Below are 19,095 nucleotides of genomic sequence, written 5' to 3'. Positions count from 1 at the left end.
CCTTCTTTTTCTAGAGCTTCCGTTAGTCAGAGATTGGTCTTCCAGAACCAATTTCTTAATTTTCTTTTTGTTTTTTCCTCCTGTTTTTTAAAGTCCTGTTTTCTCTTTTAGATGTATTTTCTGCAAGATTTCTTTGACTTTACTGTTCCACTCTTTTATCAAAATTTTAAAATTACTATGGCCTAGTTTTAATTTTCAGGAGCACATTCTTGCTGTTTGTTCCTTTTTCATATAACATTCTATTGTTTAATGAATGCAATGTCTTTCTTATCTCCTGAAAGATATTTTTTGTTTTTGAAGAGCTATTCAGTTCTATGCATTACAGTTTTTTCTCGACTTTTTTTCCTTCAGTTAGTTTCTTTCTTTCTTTCTTTTTCTAATTAGAGGCTTTCTTCCAATGTCCAGTGGCTCTTTGCAGTCTGGTTTATATTAAGTATGAGAAATTGAGTTCATGGTTGGAAGCTCCATTGTGTTGAAGGGATTTTTCAGAAATTCCCTGAAATTGATTGGTGGGTCCAAGAATTTTCACTGGAGGACCTCACATGTCCATATGTATAGGTCCTTTTTCTAAGATGCTTCACTTATTCCAGAGAAGAATCCGTCAGTCTCCTGCACAGGGTGAGAGATGGAGACATGGAGAGCTTCAGAGACAGTTTTCTCAAAGCTGAGTGTTAAGGGACATGTTTGGGGTATGTCAGTAGGTAGACTTTCTCTTAGTTTTCAATTGAGTGCCTCATTCCCAATTTTTTCTGTTTCATATTCCCAATACAAGAATTTCTCTAGTTTAATTTCCTAAAGAATAATTTTTCTATAGACTAAGTCTCTTCTTTCCCCTGATGGAGTGGGGAAGGGCATCTGAAGCTCTACCTGCTGTTATAGAGTTTCATCAATTCCTCTGTTTTCAGCCCCATGCCTCACTTTTACCCTCTTTGTATCTAGTACGATTTTTGAACCTTTCTGTGTTTGTAATGTGAATTAATTAGCTTGTTTCTCATTTGTATTCTGGTTTCATTATCTGTAAATTATTTGTTCACTTTAAAAAATTTTTATTTTATATTGGAGCATAGTTGATTAACAATATTGAATCAGTTTCAGGTGTACACCAGAGTGATTCAGTTATACGTAAACGTGTCTATTCTCTTTCGAATTCTTTTCCCATTTAGGATATTACAGGGAGCAGAGTTCCCTGTGCTATACAGTAGGTTCTTGTTGTTTATCTGTTTTAAATTAGGCAATGTGTATGTGTGAGGGCTTCCCCAGTGGGTCAGTAGTAAAGAATCTGTGTGCATTGGAGGAGATACAGGAGACATGGGTTTGATCCCTGGGTCGGGAAGATCCCTTGGAGGAGGAAATGGCAACCCACTCCAGTATTCATGCCTGGAAAATGCCCTGGACAGAGGAGCCTGGTGGGCTACAGTCCATGGGGTCACAAAGAGTTGGCCATACTAAGCACACATGCACGCACACACACGTACATGTGAGTCCCACACTCCATCTAACAACAACAAAATTTGATGTGCTGTATTTGCTTTTGTTTTTTCTATTTGGGCGGGCATGGGATTTATACCTTTAAAAGTAGGATTTCATAAAGGAGCAGAAACAAATGTGTTCAGTTCACTGTTTTAGCAGACAAATTAGGCTCCATTTTGACAAGCTGAGTTTAATATGCCCATGGGACATCAGGTGAAAATGTTCAGCAGGCAGTTGAATAGATGAGCCCACAGCTTTTAAGAGGAACTATTATTTTGAGTGGTGTCAATAGAAAGTGCTACTCAAAGTAATGAGACCACCGTGGAGAGAGTGTGTGGAGTGAGATAAGCTGTGGACCAAGAATAGATTCCTGACAAACCCAGTATTTAAAGGAAGACAGAAGAAGAGGGAACCATGAAGGAGAACATTTTAGAATTTACCAAAGGGGTAATGTCAATGTGTCAAAGAAGTCAATTGAGATAATGGCCAAAACGTTTTTTCTTTTGCGAAGTGGGAAACATGGACATCATTAATGACTTTGGCAAGATGGTGTGGACAAGTCTGAATGCAGCAAATAAGAGAATGAAAATAGTTTTGTTTTGTTTTGCTTTCAGTAATTGCTAAAGAAGCAGTAATAGGGGGTGTTTCCATGGCTCAAGAACCAGATAAACAAGTCTGTGGGCTTTTTCTGTTGTCTCCACTTGGGATGCTATCACACTTGATTTTAGGATATTTAATGAGATGATTCAGAACTGCATCCTTTTGTTATTGCTGAATAGTCTGGTTGTGACTTTGTTGCCCTTTTATTGTCTATGTGTAGATATTTCAGATGGTTTGATTTTAGAAATAATTTTTCACCATCCATTTTCACAACTTTCCAAGGCTGGTGTGGGCAAGCCAAACTGTAGGGTACTTCAAATTCTGGATATGTGAGTGAAGCTGATACTAGTAACCACTTCTTTTTTCAATCACATATATGATGAAATGTTTGCAGAATAATAGAGACGGGGGTGTAGTGGGAAAAAATTCCAGCCCATTACCCTTAGCATAAAGCCCTAATTCCATTCTGTTGGAGTTTCCCCAAATAGCAAATGTTTTGCTGTTGCCTGAGGTCTGGGGTCAGAGAAGGCAATGGCACCCCTCTCTAGTACTTTTGCCTGGAAAATCCCATGGACAGAGGAGCCTGGTAGGCTGCAGTCCATGGGGTCGCTAGAGTCAGACAGGACTGAGCAACTTCACTTTCACTTTTCACTTTCATGCATTGGAGAAGGAAATGGCAACCCACTCCAGTGTTCTTGCCTGGAGAATCCCAGGGACGGGGAAGTCTGGTGGGCTGCTGTCTATGGGGTCGCACAGAGTCGGACACGACTGAAGCAACTTAGCAGCAGCAGCAGAGGTCTGGGGTAATTGAGAAGACAAAAGAACAAGGCAGGTGAGAGTAAAATATTACCTTTCTTACTAAAAGTGACTGGGTTGGGTTAGTACTCTTACTTCTAGGCAAGTGGACTAAAGCCCAGACTAGAGAAGACTTGCACAGACATGCACAGCCCACGTGCGGAGACAGAAAGCACTATCTCCTGGTGAAACACTGGGAGAGCTGAGCCCTACATGCCTGATTTATCCACATTTATCTATCTGATAAATCTTTCTACCTCTCATCCTACCCTCAGAATGAACAAGAGGGTGGCAGAGGCCAGCCTTACCAATGATGGAAACATCAGAGCTGGGAAGAAGTGAGCCCCCCAAATACATGTTGACCTTCAACACCCTGCATGATCTGATACCTGATCCCATTTGTACCACCCTCCCCATCACTCTCACACTGCTGCCATCCTGGCTTCCATCCTGATTTCTCTAGTTAAGGGGTCTTTGCAATCACTGTTCTCCAGCCTTGGATAAGGAAATGGCAACCCACTTCAGTATTCTTGACTAGAGAATCCTGTGGACAGAGGATCCTGGTGGGCTTCTGTCCATAGGGTCGCACAGAGTCAGACATGACTGAAGTGACTTAGCATGAGTGAATGCATTGTAGAAGGAAATGGCAACCCACTCCAGTACTCTTGCCTGGAGAATCCCAGGGATGGAGGAGCCTGGTGGGCTGCTGTCTATGGGGTTGCACAGAGTTGGACACGACTGAAGCAACTTAGCAACAGCAGCATTCTCCAGCCTGAAACTCTCTTCTCTCTAGATAGTCACTTCAGATCTCTCATATGTCACCTCCTCAGAGGGACCTCCCCAATCACCCAACCTAAAAATACCACTCCCCCACCATCCCTCTCTAACCCTTTACCCTGCTTTGATATTCTTAATAGCTTTCCTCTTTCTTGTCTCCTTTATGTGGGAAGCTTCATGAAGGCAGACACTTTGTCTCTTTTGTTTTCTGTGCCTGCATTGGAGTCTTGCATATAGTAGAGCTAAACTCCATAGGAGCTAACATATATTTGTTTATCAAATGAATGACCAGTCCAGTGAACTTGGGGGTCTGTCCCAGCTCTGCTACTGACTAGAGTGTCACTCCTTGGGAATTTGCTCCATCCACCTGAGTCTCTGTTAAAGAGCTGCATTAACTCCTTTCAAGAGTTATGGTGAGGATCCAATGAGATAAAGTGTGCAGAAGAGATGAGGGAAGCACTGAAATGATCTAAGTGCTTGCATGGGGATTGCTCCCAATGACAACATTGTCTCTTTTGGAATGAAGGAGGAGTTAGTTTCTTGTCACCTTAGTGACAACTGATGGCTTAAGGTGATGACATTGAAAGATTTCCCAGGGCCATCCTCACACAAAATACTCTTATCCATTATACCTAGTTTTATCCTTGTATTTGCCACATGGTGTATCCTGATTTTTTAATGAAAAATTTAGTCATAATAGATAGCAAAAAGGAGGTTCATTCTAAAAAAATAGGAATACATTTACTTCAGCAAAAAGAATTTCTAAGCGGAAAACATTTATTTTGCCATGAGTCTTAAAGGATTAAGGGCTTCAGCCATCCCCCTAAAATTATTTTCCAAGTGGGAGGAAGTTAGAAATTAATTTTGAAGCAATTTCTGAGCATGAGTTTCATGTTTTTGCAAATAAACTTGCCCTTAAGTCACTCACAATTTCAGCACCTATGAATCTTGCCAATGGCATGCCAAGATAATCCAGTTAACCCAGAGTTCTTCTTTTTTGTCAAAAGTTGCATGGAGGCAGATTTTGTTGTATTATGTCATTTACATAATTATATATATGAAATCAACCCTGAATATTCATTGGAAGGAGTGATGCTGAAGCTGAAGCTCCAATACTTTGGCCATCTGATGTGAAGAGATGACTCATTGGAAAAGATCCTGATGCTGGGAAAGATTGAGGGCAGGAGGAGAAGGGAGTGATAGAGGATGAGATGGTTGAATGGCATCACCAAATCAATGGACATGAATTTCAGCAAACTTTGGGAGATAGTGAAGGACAGGGAAGCCTGGCATGCTGCAGTCCATGGGATTGCAAAGAGTTGGACATGACATAGCAACTGAACAACAACAATATGAAAAGTATATGGACTTTGGACTCATCTAGATCTGGCTTCAAATTTGAGCTTTTACTGTTTAATGGTTGAGTTGAGGGCTTGAAAAAATTAACCTTGTGCTTGAGAAACTAGTCAACCTAAGATTAAGTTTCCTCATCTGAGTATGTCTTATATAAACCTTGAGACCTAAGGCCTTTCTAAGAAGAGTGACACAGATATAAATGAAGTGAATAAAACACATGCTGTCCATGAGCAAGTGAGAGGCCCTGAAACGTTCATTATATAACCAGGAAACCCATTTTAATTTGTTTGGCCCAGATTGTCCTAAAGTTTTATCCTTGTAAAACCCAATAATATCTTGCTGAATCAGTATTCTATAGAGGATTCTGTAGGAAATCCTGGCTTGCCAGAATGCCAGACATATCTTAAATGTAAAATCCATTTATCTGCCCTTTCCCATTTTATTGTTGACCTCTCAGAATTTTCACCCAGATGCTTAATACTAACTTAAAGTAGAACTGTTCAAGTTCTACTGTTTGTTCCTTCATCCCACCTTGGCTTCTTCCACAGTCGTCCCAACTATCCATGTATTAGTTTTATAGCAGTGCTATAGCAAAGTACCACAAATTGGGTGGTTTAACTCATCACAGATTTGTTTTAGACTTCTGCAGCCTAGAAGTCCAAAATCATTGTGTTGGTGGGGCCTGTTCCCTCTGAAACCTTTGGGAAGAATGTTCCCTCGTCCTCATTTACCTTCTGGCAAAAATTTTATTTTCTTACATTTATTTTCTTACGTTATTTCCAAACTCACCTGAATAGGGAGATAAGATCCTGGTGCACATCGCTCATTTTGGAGATGCTGTTAATAGTATTATGGGCTTCCCTTGTGGCTCAGACAGTAAAGAATCTGCCTGCAATGCAGGAGACCCAGGTTTGATCCCTGGGTCAGGAAGATCCTCTGGAGGAGGCAATGGCAACCCACTCCAGTATTCTTGCCTGGAGATTCCATGGACAGAGGAGTCTGACGGGCTATAGTCCATGGGGTCACAGAGTCAGACACAACTAAGAAATTAACACAACTTTAGTAATATTGGAATTATTGAATGGTCTTTGAAAAGTGATCGGTACTGGCCTCAATTCTTTGCTGTACTACTTGCTACCTGTGTGAATCTGGGCAAGTAACTTAAGTTCTCTGAGGATCAATTTCTCATCTGTAAAATGGGATAATAGTACTTATCTGATAAAGATTAGAAATAAAAATATAAAGTAGTTATCACAGTTCTGATACATGGAGTGCATTTAATGACTGGGGACTTTTACTGATATCATTATCATGAAGATGCCTTGGATCATGGCGGGGCCTTCCTGTTTCCAAACTATTATTAACCTTTTGGGACACTGGCTACTTTCACTGCCTACCTCCATTCAAATTTTCCTTCTGGTTAGCATGAGATTTCAAAGTAAAGCTCCCTACTACAGTGTCAGATAGTTTTATTTCCTCCTCTTCCTAATTCTTTTCGTTCACTACCTGCCACATAACTTGAGTTTGTCTCCCTTTCCTGTGAGCCCAAGGATATGGTGGCAGAGAGAGGGATGACTAATTCAACTAGCAAGATTAGACACCACTGTCTGATGCCAGACGGGGAGCCTGTGGAAAGGAGATAGGCACGTAAGTCTCAGGGCCCCTTCAGCAAAAGCTTGCCCGTCACCCTGTATGTCAGGTACTATGTCCTGTCTGGGGAAACAGTGCTTCAAATATCAATTTTAGAAATTGAAATGATGCTTCAAGGAAAACGAATACTGTATCCTTTGAAATAAAGGTTTTCTTTTACCATTTGTTTTCATGGAAATCCTTAGCAAAAAATAGCTAGATTTGGGATTTGGGTTGGTATTTAATTCAGGGTTACATAATAGCCCTTCAAGATTCAAATGCTTTGGATATGCCTGAATAATCTTGAGAGGTGACTGAATCCTTTTTAATAGGGGGACCATTTTTATGTACCTTTCTTTAATTGCACATTTCCTGGAAACGTCTGTTACTAGTTGTCCTGTTTTTTGTTTGTTTGTCTGGGGTAATGTTTTTCTTGTTTGGGGGGTACTCAAGGCAGTTAAATATGTGCTGCTGCTGCTAAGTCGCTTTAGTCGTGTCCAACTCTGTGCGACCCCATAGATGGAAGCCCACCAGGCTCCCCCGTCCCTGGGGTTGTCCAGGCAAGAACACTGGAGTGGGTTGCCATTTCTTTCTCCAATGCATGAAAGTGAAGAGTGAGAGTGAAGTTGCTCAGTCGTATCTGACTCTTAGCGACCCCATGGACTGCAGCCCACCAGGCTCCTCCATCCATGGGATTTTCCAGGCAAGAATACTGAAGTGGGGTGCCATTGCCTTCTCCAATTAAATATGTGAGAGGACTCCAAATAAATATTTTAATTGCAGCTATGACATTTATTACATGAACGAATTTTATCCTTTGGAATAACCTATAATGTAAAATGCAGAAATGGGAAGGAGAGAAGAAGACATAGGGCTACTTAACATGTTTGCTCTTTGTCCTCATTCTGGAGTTTTTGTTTCTAATTCTTCTTTTCACTGGTAGAACACACACTTTCCGGTGGCTTTCTCGGATTTCTTTTCTCAAAGCCTTGCCTATCTGAGCGTATTAACTGGTTGCTTCTAAACACAGATGACAGCTTGGCAGGATTTTCCCTTTTTGTCTCTTCTGATCATTTCCATTGGAACTGGGATGTGAGTTGATAGAAAGTAGTTTCCAGCTCAGTTTTCAAGTAAGAAACATGAGACTCACATGAGCAGGTAATAAATGTTGAATATCAGAGTTCTCTGGGATAGGGTGGCCAGGGAAGCCTTGATTTGTGCTGTTTACTGGTTTCTATAGTATAAATACTCCCTTCATGGCTGATTTCAAGCTACGAGGTGTTACTCAACACCAAGGTGGAAAGAAATGCACAGTAGCAAACCATTATATAATCTTTCAACTAGATAAATATGAAAAATATAGCTCCAGAGCATAGATGATAGAAAACATAGTAAACGTGGTAAAATAGTTAAGTAGTGATGAGTTTTGAGTATTTATCACTTATGTTTTAATATAACATATTTAATGGTAAAGCTTTTATACTTTAATTTTGAACAATAGCTGCATTGAACAGCTGACTCTCACAGTTCCTGGAGATCTAACCATTGGTTTTAACATTGACTGGGACCCAGAAAAATCATTGTCCTACCCAAGGTTCAGTGAATGAGTCATGTTAGAACCTGGATTTGTACAAGTCGTTTCTAAAACCCAAATTTCTCTGGAAAGACTTACTTGTTCATGTATCTGTTTATTCATTTGTTTATTTGTACTACATGCTTTAAAGATTTAATGAAAGGAATTTAGACTGTAGCAGACCATTACTATCTATTGAGACAATAAGAGTCAAAATATTTGAATATATATAATTACAAACACAGATGGGCGAGTGGAAAGCTGGTTAGATTTAGGGCCATAAATGAATCCTGGCTTTGAGTCTTGGTTTTGCTGCTCAACAGCTTATAACATATTTTATTCTCTAGTTCCAGTTGTCTAGACTGTGAGATGAAGGGATTGGACCTATGAACATATACTACTCCTGTATGTCTAACATATTATGATTCATTATTTAGACCCATCAGTTCAACAGCTATTTGCTTAGAACCAATTATATTCACATTTGTTGTGGACTCTACTCCAGGCAGAACTGGATATAAGTGCAATCAGAGTAATTATTATTAGAACAGCATCTCATGTTAATGCAGAGCCTTTTAATTCAACAAAGAGAAACTTTGAGTCTCTGAGGTTCTATGACAGTATGAGATCAGGACACATCTTCACAGAATGTTAGCAAGAGCAGAACCTATTCTAAAAGGACAAACAGAACTCTTACTCCTAGGAAACGCAAGAGGTCATAACCAGGTAGTAATAAGGAATAAGGAACAAGCCATGCCTACCAGTTGCTTCACTGATAAAAGAGCAAAATCAAAAATGACTTTCTTCTAATTATAAGATTAATTATTATAGAAAATTTAGAAATTATTGATGAGTATTAAATAAGGACAATAGACTATACACCCAATTTAATATCTTGCTTTTTTTTACCTAATATTTTAGTATATTTTATAAAACATTCTCAGTAGAGTCATTTTAATTGCTCTATATGATTCCATTTTTTGATGTACAGTAACTTATCTTAAATTGTTTACATTATTGACAGTTTATTATTCTAAATAATACTGTGATAAATACCTTTGTTGATATAAAAAAATTGTATCTTATACACATGATTTCCAGTTGTAATATTTAAGGTTTTTAGTAAGAAGGTTTTGGGCTTCACAGGTGGCGCTAGTGGTAAAGAACTTGCCTGCCAGTGCAGGAAACATAAGAGATGTGGGTTCAATCCCTGGGTCGAAAAGATCCTCTGGAGGAGGGCATGGCAACCCATGTCAGTATTCTTGCCTAGAGAATCCCCGTGGACAGAGGAGCCTGGCAGGCTATAGTTCATAGGGTCACATAGAGTCGAACACGACTGAAGTGACTTAGCACATACACGCAATTAGACCGTTATAGTGAATCACAGATTTTGACCTTTAGCATATTTGATTCTGCCAATATTGTTTTGTACTTGCATATATTTTATTCTGTTTCTGAACATTTATTAAGAGGAGCGGTTTGCCTGTATCCTTCAGTAAGATGTATTTGAACTGGAAATAGCACCAATGTTTTCATATCACTTCAAGTAGATACATAATAGAGTGTAGGGTTAATAATTTTTTCACTCTCTGCAGGCAATAACTTCCAATACAGAGTTTATTAGTTTAGAAAGGACTCAATACATGTTCAATAAATGAAAAGATTTTGGCTAATTTAGGATAGGCAAAATACATTAGTGAAAGATGTGAAGAAAAAAAATACTCCATTCATGATATGGCTTTCATTTTCATCAGGAGAGATGACAGCTAAGCACAGTCCAGGAACTCTGACCATTAAATGAAACAGTGAAATGAAGTATGTTGTTTTTTTAATTCACCTACATGGGAAACCATGACTCTAATAGTTGTTTGATTAAATGTTAATGAGGGCTCCTAAGTTGACCCAACTCTTTCTTTTGTGTGTTAGATTTTTGTCAGTTAAAACAAGACCAATTTCACCTTTCTTTCTTTAACATCTTTGAGTCAACATTTGCTGACAAAAGAAGTTGTAACTACCCTGGTTATTTAAATATTAATGATTTCCATTAAAGGGAGCTGGATGTTTACAGCAGAATGATTGAGAAATTAGATGGTATGATTAGTTCCTTGTTTCTGCCTGCAGGAAAAAGCCTCTTAATGGAAGAGCTCCTTCCAATATGTTTTTAATACCACAGATTTATTTTTTCCCCATGAACCAGTTAGAGAGTAAGATTGTTGACTTCAAGCATTCCTTGAAAGTAGCTTTTATTAAAACATTAGCATAACAAGTTCTTATAATTCAAAAAAAATCTTTTATCAGTGCCATAGTGGTCATAATACTTGGGCTTCTTGGGAACCTAATTTCAGTTTCTAAAGTCATTTTGTTCTTTATTATAGTAAATAGACAAAACCACTCTTAAGTACATGGTCTATTTGGTTGGGCTTGTTTACATTAAGTCTGGGGAATTCTATTAAGTTAACCATGAAAGACTTGACAAAGGTTATGTATTCAATCAAATTATAATTATAAACTTTTATCTTATTGGAGAAATGTGGCTGAAAACCTTTCTAAACCTGCTAAAACCAATATTTTCCTATTATGCTAAATTGGATTGTGATTAGCATGTGGTTAATAGATTACAACACCTTGTATGTTTTTAAGGTATATCAATGACTTGGTATATTAAGGCACTGAACAATCAGGGCAAGCATTGTATTTGCCTATATTGTATATTTCTCTTGCATCCAGAATTTGAGGGAGCAGAGTATTTGACTAGCAGTAGTACAGAGTCATTTAATAGCACTGGTGCAAGAATCATATTACTTAATAGAGTCAGGATTAACAGAAGCAATTGAGGCACCTGCCTTGGATGTAAAATCTAAGACTGCCAAAAGACTCAGTAATCAAGATAAATAATATTTAATGCAATACTTGAAAAAATCAAAATTAACAAAGAAATTCTTGATGGACAAAATTTCAAAATTAAAAAACAATATAAGGTCCCACTTTACATCTACATCAGACTCACCTTATCCTCAGCCCAGCCCTGACTGCATACTAGTTCTGATTTCTCTGCTTTGATGTCTGTAGATAAGGTACTCCTTTGAGTCAAATTTTCCGTGTCTAAGATTAATGATGATAACCCTTCTTTTCCTGGTTGAGTTATCAGGAAGTTCAGATCAGCTAAAAATACATTGGAAATACCCATTGTAAAAACAATTTACATGTTTTCAAGTTTATGGAATTCACCACACATTTTTATGTTATTATTATCAAGCAAACATCAGGTTAGAAGATCCTTGAAAAGCTTTGTATTAATAAAGTGTGAGGTCTAACTTTTGAGTTCACTGGTCATCTTGCTATAGGGGTAAGGGCCTGTAAATGGTTGTAGGATCTTCTGTCTCTTCTTTCTTTCTTTTTTGTTTTTGAATGCAAAGTTTAGTGATTTGTAAGAGATAAAAAGGTGGCCAGAAATCTATTCTAATTATTTTAAATTTCCCTGCAAAACACCCATGGACAAGTCAGGTCTCACCTTTTCTCAAGCTTTGCACTTCCACCCCATTTCTCCTGCCTAACTGAGTTCCACCCACCTTTTACTCACCTTCTACCTTGGTAAGGCCTTCCTTCCTAGGTTCTCCTGTCCTGAAATATGTTCTGAGTCCTCTGCCTGGAGTGGATGACTGTCCCTCCCACTCACTTTGTGATTTGTTTGAAGTCCCTTTTGTTTTCATGCTTCCTGTAATCCTTCATAGAATTTATTTTCCATACCACAGTTTTAGAAATAGAAGTTGTTGCTCTAGTTATATTGCCAATCACTTAAATAGCATTCCATTAGACTGTTAATTTCAGGATGAGCAAGGACTGGGTTGACCTGATTTAGGCTTTATCTAAGGTACTAGCCAGAGAAGGCAATGGCACCCCACTCCAGTACTCTTGCCTGGGAAATCCCATAGACAGAGGAGCCTGGTAGGCTTCAGTCCATGGGGTTGCTAAGAGTTGGACACAACTGAGCAACTTCACTTTCACTTTTCGCTTTCATGCATTGGAGAAGGAAATGACAACCCACTCCAGTGTTCTTGCCTGGAGAATCCCAGGGACAGGGGAGCGTGGTGGGCTGCCGTCTATGGGGTCGCACAGAGTCGGACACGACTGAATCAACTTAGCAGCAGCAGCAGCAAGGTACTTAGCAAAGAGCTTTATATGTATTTTTTGAGTGACTAAATGAGTGTTTTGCATATAAAGGGGTTTGGTAAATATTTACTCTTTGGATTCATTTGTGGAAAGTTATTGTTTTCATTCTAGGCCCAGAGGGAACGGTTGGTGCCATGTGGAAGGCACTTTTTTTGCTGGTCTTGTTGGTGCTCAGCCCTGGTGCTGATGGGCTGTTTCGCTCCTTGTACAGAAAAGGCCATGTTTCCAGTCCACGTAAAGGAGACCCAGGACAGCGGTTATTTCTGACTCCTTATATTGAAACTGGGAAACTTGAAGAAGGTAAGCTTAAATCTGAAACCACTGAAACTGTATACTTTCAACAGTTGTTGCTTTAGCAGATGTCTCACAGGATCCAAAAGACAATATTATATTTTACTCAATTGTTTTATTTCATATATTAACAATTTGATATCATATAGTATCAGAGTTTTGAGCTAAAAAGAAAGTTCATCAGGGTCAGATTAACTAGTAGTTGAGTCTCCACATATCTATTTATAAAACTAGTATAGTGCCTGTCTACAACTGGTCATTTAATGAAAGTGAAAGTGAAGTCGCTCAGTCATGTCCGACTCTTTGCGACCCGGTGGACTGTAGCCTACCGGGCTCCTCCGTTCATGGGATTCTCCAGGCAAGAATACTGGAATGGGTTGCCATTTCCTTCTCCAGGGGATCTTCCCAACCCAGGGATCAAACCCAGGTCTCCCGCATTGCGGGCAGATGCTTTAACCTCTGAGCCACCAGGGAAGCCTGGTCATTTAATAGGGCTAATAATAACCTTAGAACTTACTCTGTGTCAGTTATTGCTTCCAAGCATTGGATATAAAAGCATTTAAGCATCTCAACAACCTATTTAAGCCTCTTTACACAGAAGATAACTAAAGCAGAAAGAAATAAAGTTACTTGCCAGTCATGCAGACACCAGCTGGTAGATGCAAGGGTTACATCCAGACAGCTTCATTCCAGAGTCTAAGCTCACAGCCATTGTGCTTGGCCCCTTTGCCTGAGAAGTTATCTGAGTCTTAGGACTCATTTTCCTCATTGATTAGATGGAGATAAAACAATTCACCCAAGTCACAGAGATGTTAAAAATATCAGATCAAAAAATGTACATGAAAACTCTTTGTAACCTGTAAGTTGCTCTCTAAATACCTGTATTCCCTGGTGGCTTTTATTTAGAGATTGTCCTAATACTAGTACAAAAAGGTGTCATTTGGTGTCATCAGAGTCTAAAATTTATGACCTGCCTGTACTCTTAATGCTTCTTCATGCTTAGGGAAATCACTGTATAAGATAAATGATATAATCTTTCTGGACCTCACGATGCTCTTAAACTATAAAATAGTATATAGACAGCTATCCTGAAGAGCTGTGTGTGAAAGGAAGCAGAGAAATGGGGTGGTGGCTGAGGAGAGTTACGGAGTCAGGCGGGGTCATTAAGAAGGTAGGAGATAATGACAAAAGTGATCCAGTAGAGAGGGGAAAGGTGATGGGATGGGACATCTCTTGGTGGAGCGTATCTTGGAGATGAGCATCCATAGATGGAGGTCTTAGTGTTTGCTTTGGATTTTATCCCTAGTCACAGGTAGGAAGGCAGACTTAATGCTTATGAAGCTGATATGCTGGTAGATTTCGTGGACATGTGGAACTGAAACTAGAAATTTTAGGGAAATGATCATTTTAAAGATAAAAAATAAATGCATATACTATGTATGGAAGTTTAAAATAAAGCAACTTTTCTTCATTTGAAGAGATCTCATAGTCAATAGACTGTCATTTTTTTTTTTTAATTTAAAGCCAAAACATTTTCCCTTCTTATGGGTGCATTTGAGTTCTGTTCATATATCTTTGCCTGAAATATGCATTGATTCTGTGTTTCATCATATTTTTTTGTAAGAAAAAATGAAAAACTTTGATAATATAGTCAATGATAATATAATGAGGCAATGCAGTCTTTTTTCAAAAGACTCAATTTTGCTTGATGTAGAAAAGTCATGAAAATATGGCAGCCCAGTGGTATAGGCTGATGTCACTTGACGTAAATGAAGAGGCAAATTATCATTACTCTAAATCCACCCAATTGAGTCATATGCATTGCTTTTAGCTTCTTTAATAAGTGCGTACTGATGACTGAGATGTTCATTCACATAGCAGAGTTAAATACTCATCACCAAACCCTAGAATCTGTAGATGAGGAGCTTGAGACTCAAATATTTTACATGACTTGCCCAAGAGGACACAGGTAATAGTAGCAGAGATGGGATCAAGATCCAAATTTTCTGCCTTCTGCTCTGTAATTTGCCTACTATAATTCATTTTCCTTTGTTTAAAAAACTTGTCCTCTTCTGGAGTAACCAGATGCACACACATGAAAGAAGGAATCAGGCAATGTACTCTAAAGTGCTAAAGGATTACATTTGAGGTAGATATGCTGTAAATTTTTAGAAGGAAGCTATCCCTGTTGGCTGGCATAATCCAGGTATAAAATAGTAGTAGTAGTAACAGTGGTAGTAAGAAATAAATAGCTAACATTTAGTAGTAATTATATCCCCTGTTCCTATCACAGTGCCTGTATGTAATAGGCACTCAATAAATATTTGTAGAATTTGGATTTGAGACCTAACTATGTTCCAGAAATTATGCTTTACACACATTATCTCTTTTAATCCTTAGAGCAACCCTAATGAAGAATGAATAGTTATTGTTCCCATTTTATAGATGAGAAAACTGAGGCCTAGAGAAATTAAGTATCTTGCCCAGGGCTATGTAAAGCTAGTAAGTGGCAGATCTGACGTTAAAACCTATCTCTGCTGACTCATGATTCCTGGGTCAGGAAGATTCCCTGGAATAGGAAATGGCAATCTACTTCAGTATTCTTGCCTGGAAAATTCTGTGGGCAGAGGAGCCTGGCAGGCTATAGCCCATGGAGTCGCAAAAAGTCAGACACAACTGAGCACGTGCACACGTGTGCACGCACACCTGCGCGTACACACACACACACACACACACACACACTGCTGACCCACAACACAAGGTAGGAACCACTGTGCTATGTGGCCAGACTTGAAAATATAGGGTAAGATTTGGACAAGTAAGAAAGAGCCTGCACATCCTGAGAGAGGGAGACAGCTTAAACAGCATTAAGGGAAAGTGTCTTTGAATTGTACATCAGGTAGAACCAAGTACAGAGAATGTAGAGAAATCTGCCCGAGATCCACATCCCACCCATTCCTGGATTTCTTGCCTATGAGCATTTCCCTCTTATGGACGTTAACGGTACTAAAGAAAGATTTCAAGGGAAATAGTTTTATCTTCTATCCTTTTGTGTCAATCCTGTTAGATCACCATCTGATAAGTGACAACATTTAAAATATTAAATCCGGTGTAATATCACTTTCTAAAGTTCTGTTACACAGTCAAAAATCTTTGAATGGAATTTTAAATGGCTGATCCAAAATCTGGTACATCTGGGTATTCAGATGTAGCCCTGACAGCATAATTAAATATAATTTTATTCATTTGCTTTACTGAAAGTTCAGGAAGCTCTGGACAGATGGTCAGCTCACTCCCCTGAATCCCTTTTGTGCATCAAGTCTGTTGAAATCTTAGGGATGTGAATCTTAGTATCGCAACAAAACATTTCTGAGATAAACACTAGTTCACAAAAAGACACAGAAATTTTTAATTTCTTTTAAATTCCAAGTTAACTAGCTTAGTTTTATGTAGTTAGTTGTAACTGTGTGTTTGCTTTCTCTGCAGCTAGAATAAACTGTCACTCTCTGAAACAAAATGAATAAAATTAATATGGGGGGCAGTTTTAGTGTATTTCCAAACACTGCCTTTTCATAAACTTTAAAGAATATTTTGCTATTGGGTCTTAATTTATTAAAAATTATGGCCTGGTAGTATCCTGTCCACCCAGATGATGTTGCAAGTCTTTGCAAATATGGAGTGCCTGATTAGCTGGTTCAAGCCCTTCTTTGGTCGTGGTCCAATCTTTTTGGATTGCAAGTGTTACTATCACAAGCACCAGTCACCGCAGTAAGATGTAGGAAGTGAAGCTGCTTCAAAGAAAACCTTTTTCCTTTTTTCAACTGTTTCAAACATTTGTATTATGAGTCATGGTTCCAGGAAGAAAGAAACTCCTACATCTTGGGAGTTTATTTTCCACATTCTATTAACAGATTCTGAAAGGATGAATGGGACATTTGAAAATGCCCCCCCAAAAAAAAAATCAATTTATTTGAAAGAACTTTTAATCATTTTACTGTGGCAGTGTTCTTGCCTGGAGAATCCCAGGGATGGGGGAGCCTGGTGGGCTGCCGTCTATGAGGTCGCACAGAGTCGAACACGACTGAAGCAACTTAGCAGCAGCAGTGGTATAGTTAGAGGAAATTTAAAATTAAAAACAAGGCGAAGCACTTCTTTGTGGGCCCGAGAAAAGTTTTTCTGAATTTCCTAAGATCTTAATAAGGCCCGCCTGCCTTTGGAGGTTTTTGTAGAAATGAGCGAGTCCGAGTGCATTGCCAGTGTGTCATGTTTTAGTTCGTTAATTCACATTTATTCATTAACAAGTATGTATTGGATGTCTTAAGTGTTTCAATCAGCATGCTGTGTCCCTGGGGGTACAAAGGTAAGCAACACAAATTCCCTGCTTTCCAATAGCCTCTGATCTAGAAAGGAAGGTATAAAATATACCCCCGTCAGTTCAAGGCAACAGAGATAGAACTTTGAGATGCTCAGAAAGGGTCAGAAAGAGAGGACTGAGTAAGCATGTGAGTCATCTTCAGAGCAGGCCAGTGGACCTCGTGTTGTGCTGGTCTCAAGAGAGATAAATTGATTCAGTCACCCATCTCCCGAAGTCCATTCCCTCCTGCTCCTTTCTATTATGTTTTCTCTTCTTCTCATTCTACTCTGACCTTTCTCATTTTTCTCTGTCTTTCTTGAATGCCCATTTACTCCTCTGGGATTCACTTCTCACTCATTCCCAACCCCTCAGTCTTCAGTTCTCTACTCTCTTTTTTTTGGAAGGGTCTCTGTTGGATTTTGAGAAGGTTAATAGTTTTGTGAAAAATATTTCAAAAGTGTTTTAGGTACAAACTTCCAACTTCAAAAGATAGGATGTGGGCTGTGGATGTACGTCATAGTAAGAAGAGTTAATAAACTGTCTTGCATATTTGAAAGTTGCTAAGAGAGTAAATCTTAAAAGTCCTCATCACAAGAATAAAAATTGTAACTGTAGGGGGTGATGGATGTTAACTAGACTTACTGTGGTGATCTTTACAGAACATATAGTGTATGAATATTCAATCATGTTGTACATCTGAAACCAGTATCATGTTGTATGTCAATTATATCTCCAAAAAAATGGCCAAAAGAATTGTTTTAAAGACTGCCCAGCCCTGGAGTTGATTTTGCTTTGGGCTAAATGAGAGTGGAAGCAAAGACGGGAAGAGGGAATGGTGGGGGAATGGGAATGGGCAGGTACACATTATTTTCCCCTAACATCTCCCTTTTCTGTAATATCTTTCTTTTGTCTTTGCCTTTTTTTTTTTTTTGATTGGGAGGGATGTATCTCATGGGGAAGAAAATGGGGAAGAGGTAGAGAAAGTGAAAGTGAAGTCGCTCAGTCATGTCCGACTTTGTCCGACTCTGTGCGACTCCATAAACAGCAGCCCACCAGGCTTCTCTGTCCATGGAATTTTCCCGGCAAGAGTACTAGAGTGGGGTGCCATTGCCTTCTCCGCCTATAATCACTACCTAACGCTAAACTCAGTGGCAACTAAGCATATGCCCCACGCCCAACATGTCTGCAAACTTGTATGAATCGAGAGGTTGAATTAATCTTTCCTGGGGGAACTGCACTGAGTCCAGAAAAGGCAAAGTCTTCTAGACTGTTCTTGGGGTGGCCCACGGGCTTATGAGAATCACCCCTTTCTTTGCCCGAGCCCTTATTTTATGTGCATCTTTGTGCTCAGGGGTCACATGCATGCTTTCATTTGATCCTCACATGAAGTCCAGGGTGGACAGATCAATATCCACATTTACACCATGGCTTACCACACGCTATCAGTGATGTCACTGAATACCAAGTTGGGAAGAGACGCTGTCAATCGGCATTCCAGGGCCCATGGGCTCCGGCAACCCACTGGAGGCATCTCTAGTTGGTAGCACATGATTGGATGGAGCTTCCTTATCTACTCTCTACTAACCAGTCTCCAACTTAGTAAGTCCCAGACTTAAGTAGCTATTCTTGAATGATCCATTTTTAGCAGGGACACTTCCTTTGTTCCCCCTAAAGGTCTCCTCTTCACCCAGACTTCACCACCACCCCCTGCTTCCTACCTGTTTACTGTCCCTTCTCCACTCCTTTCTTACTCACTGCTTCCCCCTCCACTCCCTGCTGCCTACACCTTCTGACTGACTCTCTAGCTGAGATGCCTTGTAGCAGGGTAGGGGCAGGAGCTATCTCTGCAGCCTGAGTGCTGGGTTTAGCCCTCTTTTACTAGCCGTGTGACCTTGGGCAAGTTACTTAACCCCTCCATGCTTTTAGCTTTCTCATCTGTAAAGTGGAGGTAATAATTATACCACATAATATAAAACCCTTGCTATATCGGCCTTGGAAATATTAGTTCTATTGGTTTTGTTTACTCTTGGGCGGCCTCAGCTATCTGAGTGTTACCTCTTTCTCCCTCCCTGTCCTTTTG

At 39.3% G+C, this 19,095-nt stretch overlaps 1 protein-coding gene across 7 annotated transcripts in view; it reads left to right on the top strand.

The window, feature by feature from the left end:
- The window catches only part of CPVL (carboxypeptidase vitellogenic like), a 126,779-nt gene that overhangs the window by 9,873 nt on the left and 97,811 nt on the right, over positions 1-19,095 (top strand). For all 7 annotated transcript variants that reach the window (XM_086398435.1, XM_086398433.1, XM_086398434.1 and 4 more), the window contains one exon: positions 12,482-12,670. In XM_086398435.1, the coding sequence (XP_086254561.1) occupies positions 12,505-12,670 (166 nt within the window). In that variant the 5' untranslated portion in view covers positions 12,482-12,504. The remainder of the gene's footprint in view (positions 1-12,481; positions 12,671-19,095) is intronic.

Source organism: Bos grunniens, chromosome 4, assembly GCF_055505025.1.
Source record: "Bos grunniens cultivar Pamir isolate PY7600 chromosome 4, Bosgru_T2T1.0, whole genome shotgun sequence".
Taxonomy (NCBI): Eukaryota; Metazoa; Chordata; class Mammalia; order Artiodactyla; family Bovidae; genus Bos; species Bos grunniens.
This window is presented reverse-complemented; position numbering and strand designations above follow the sequence as displayed.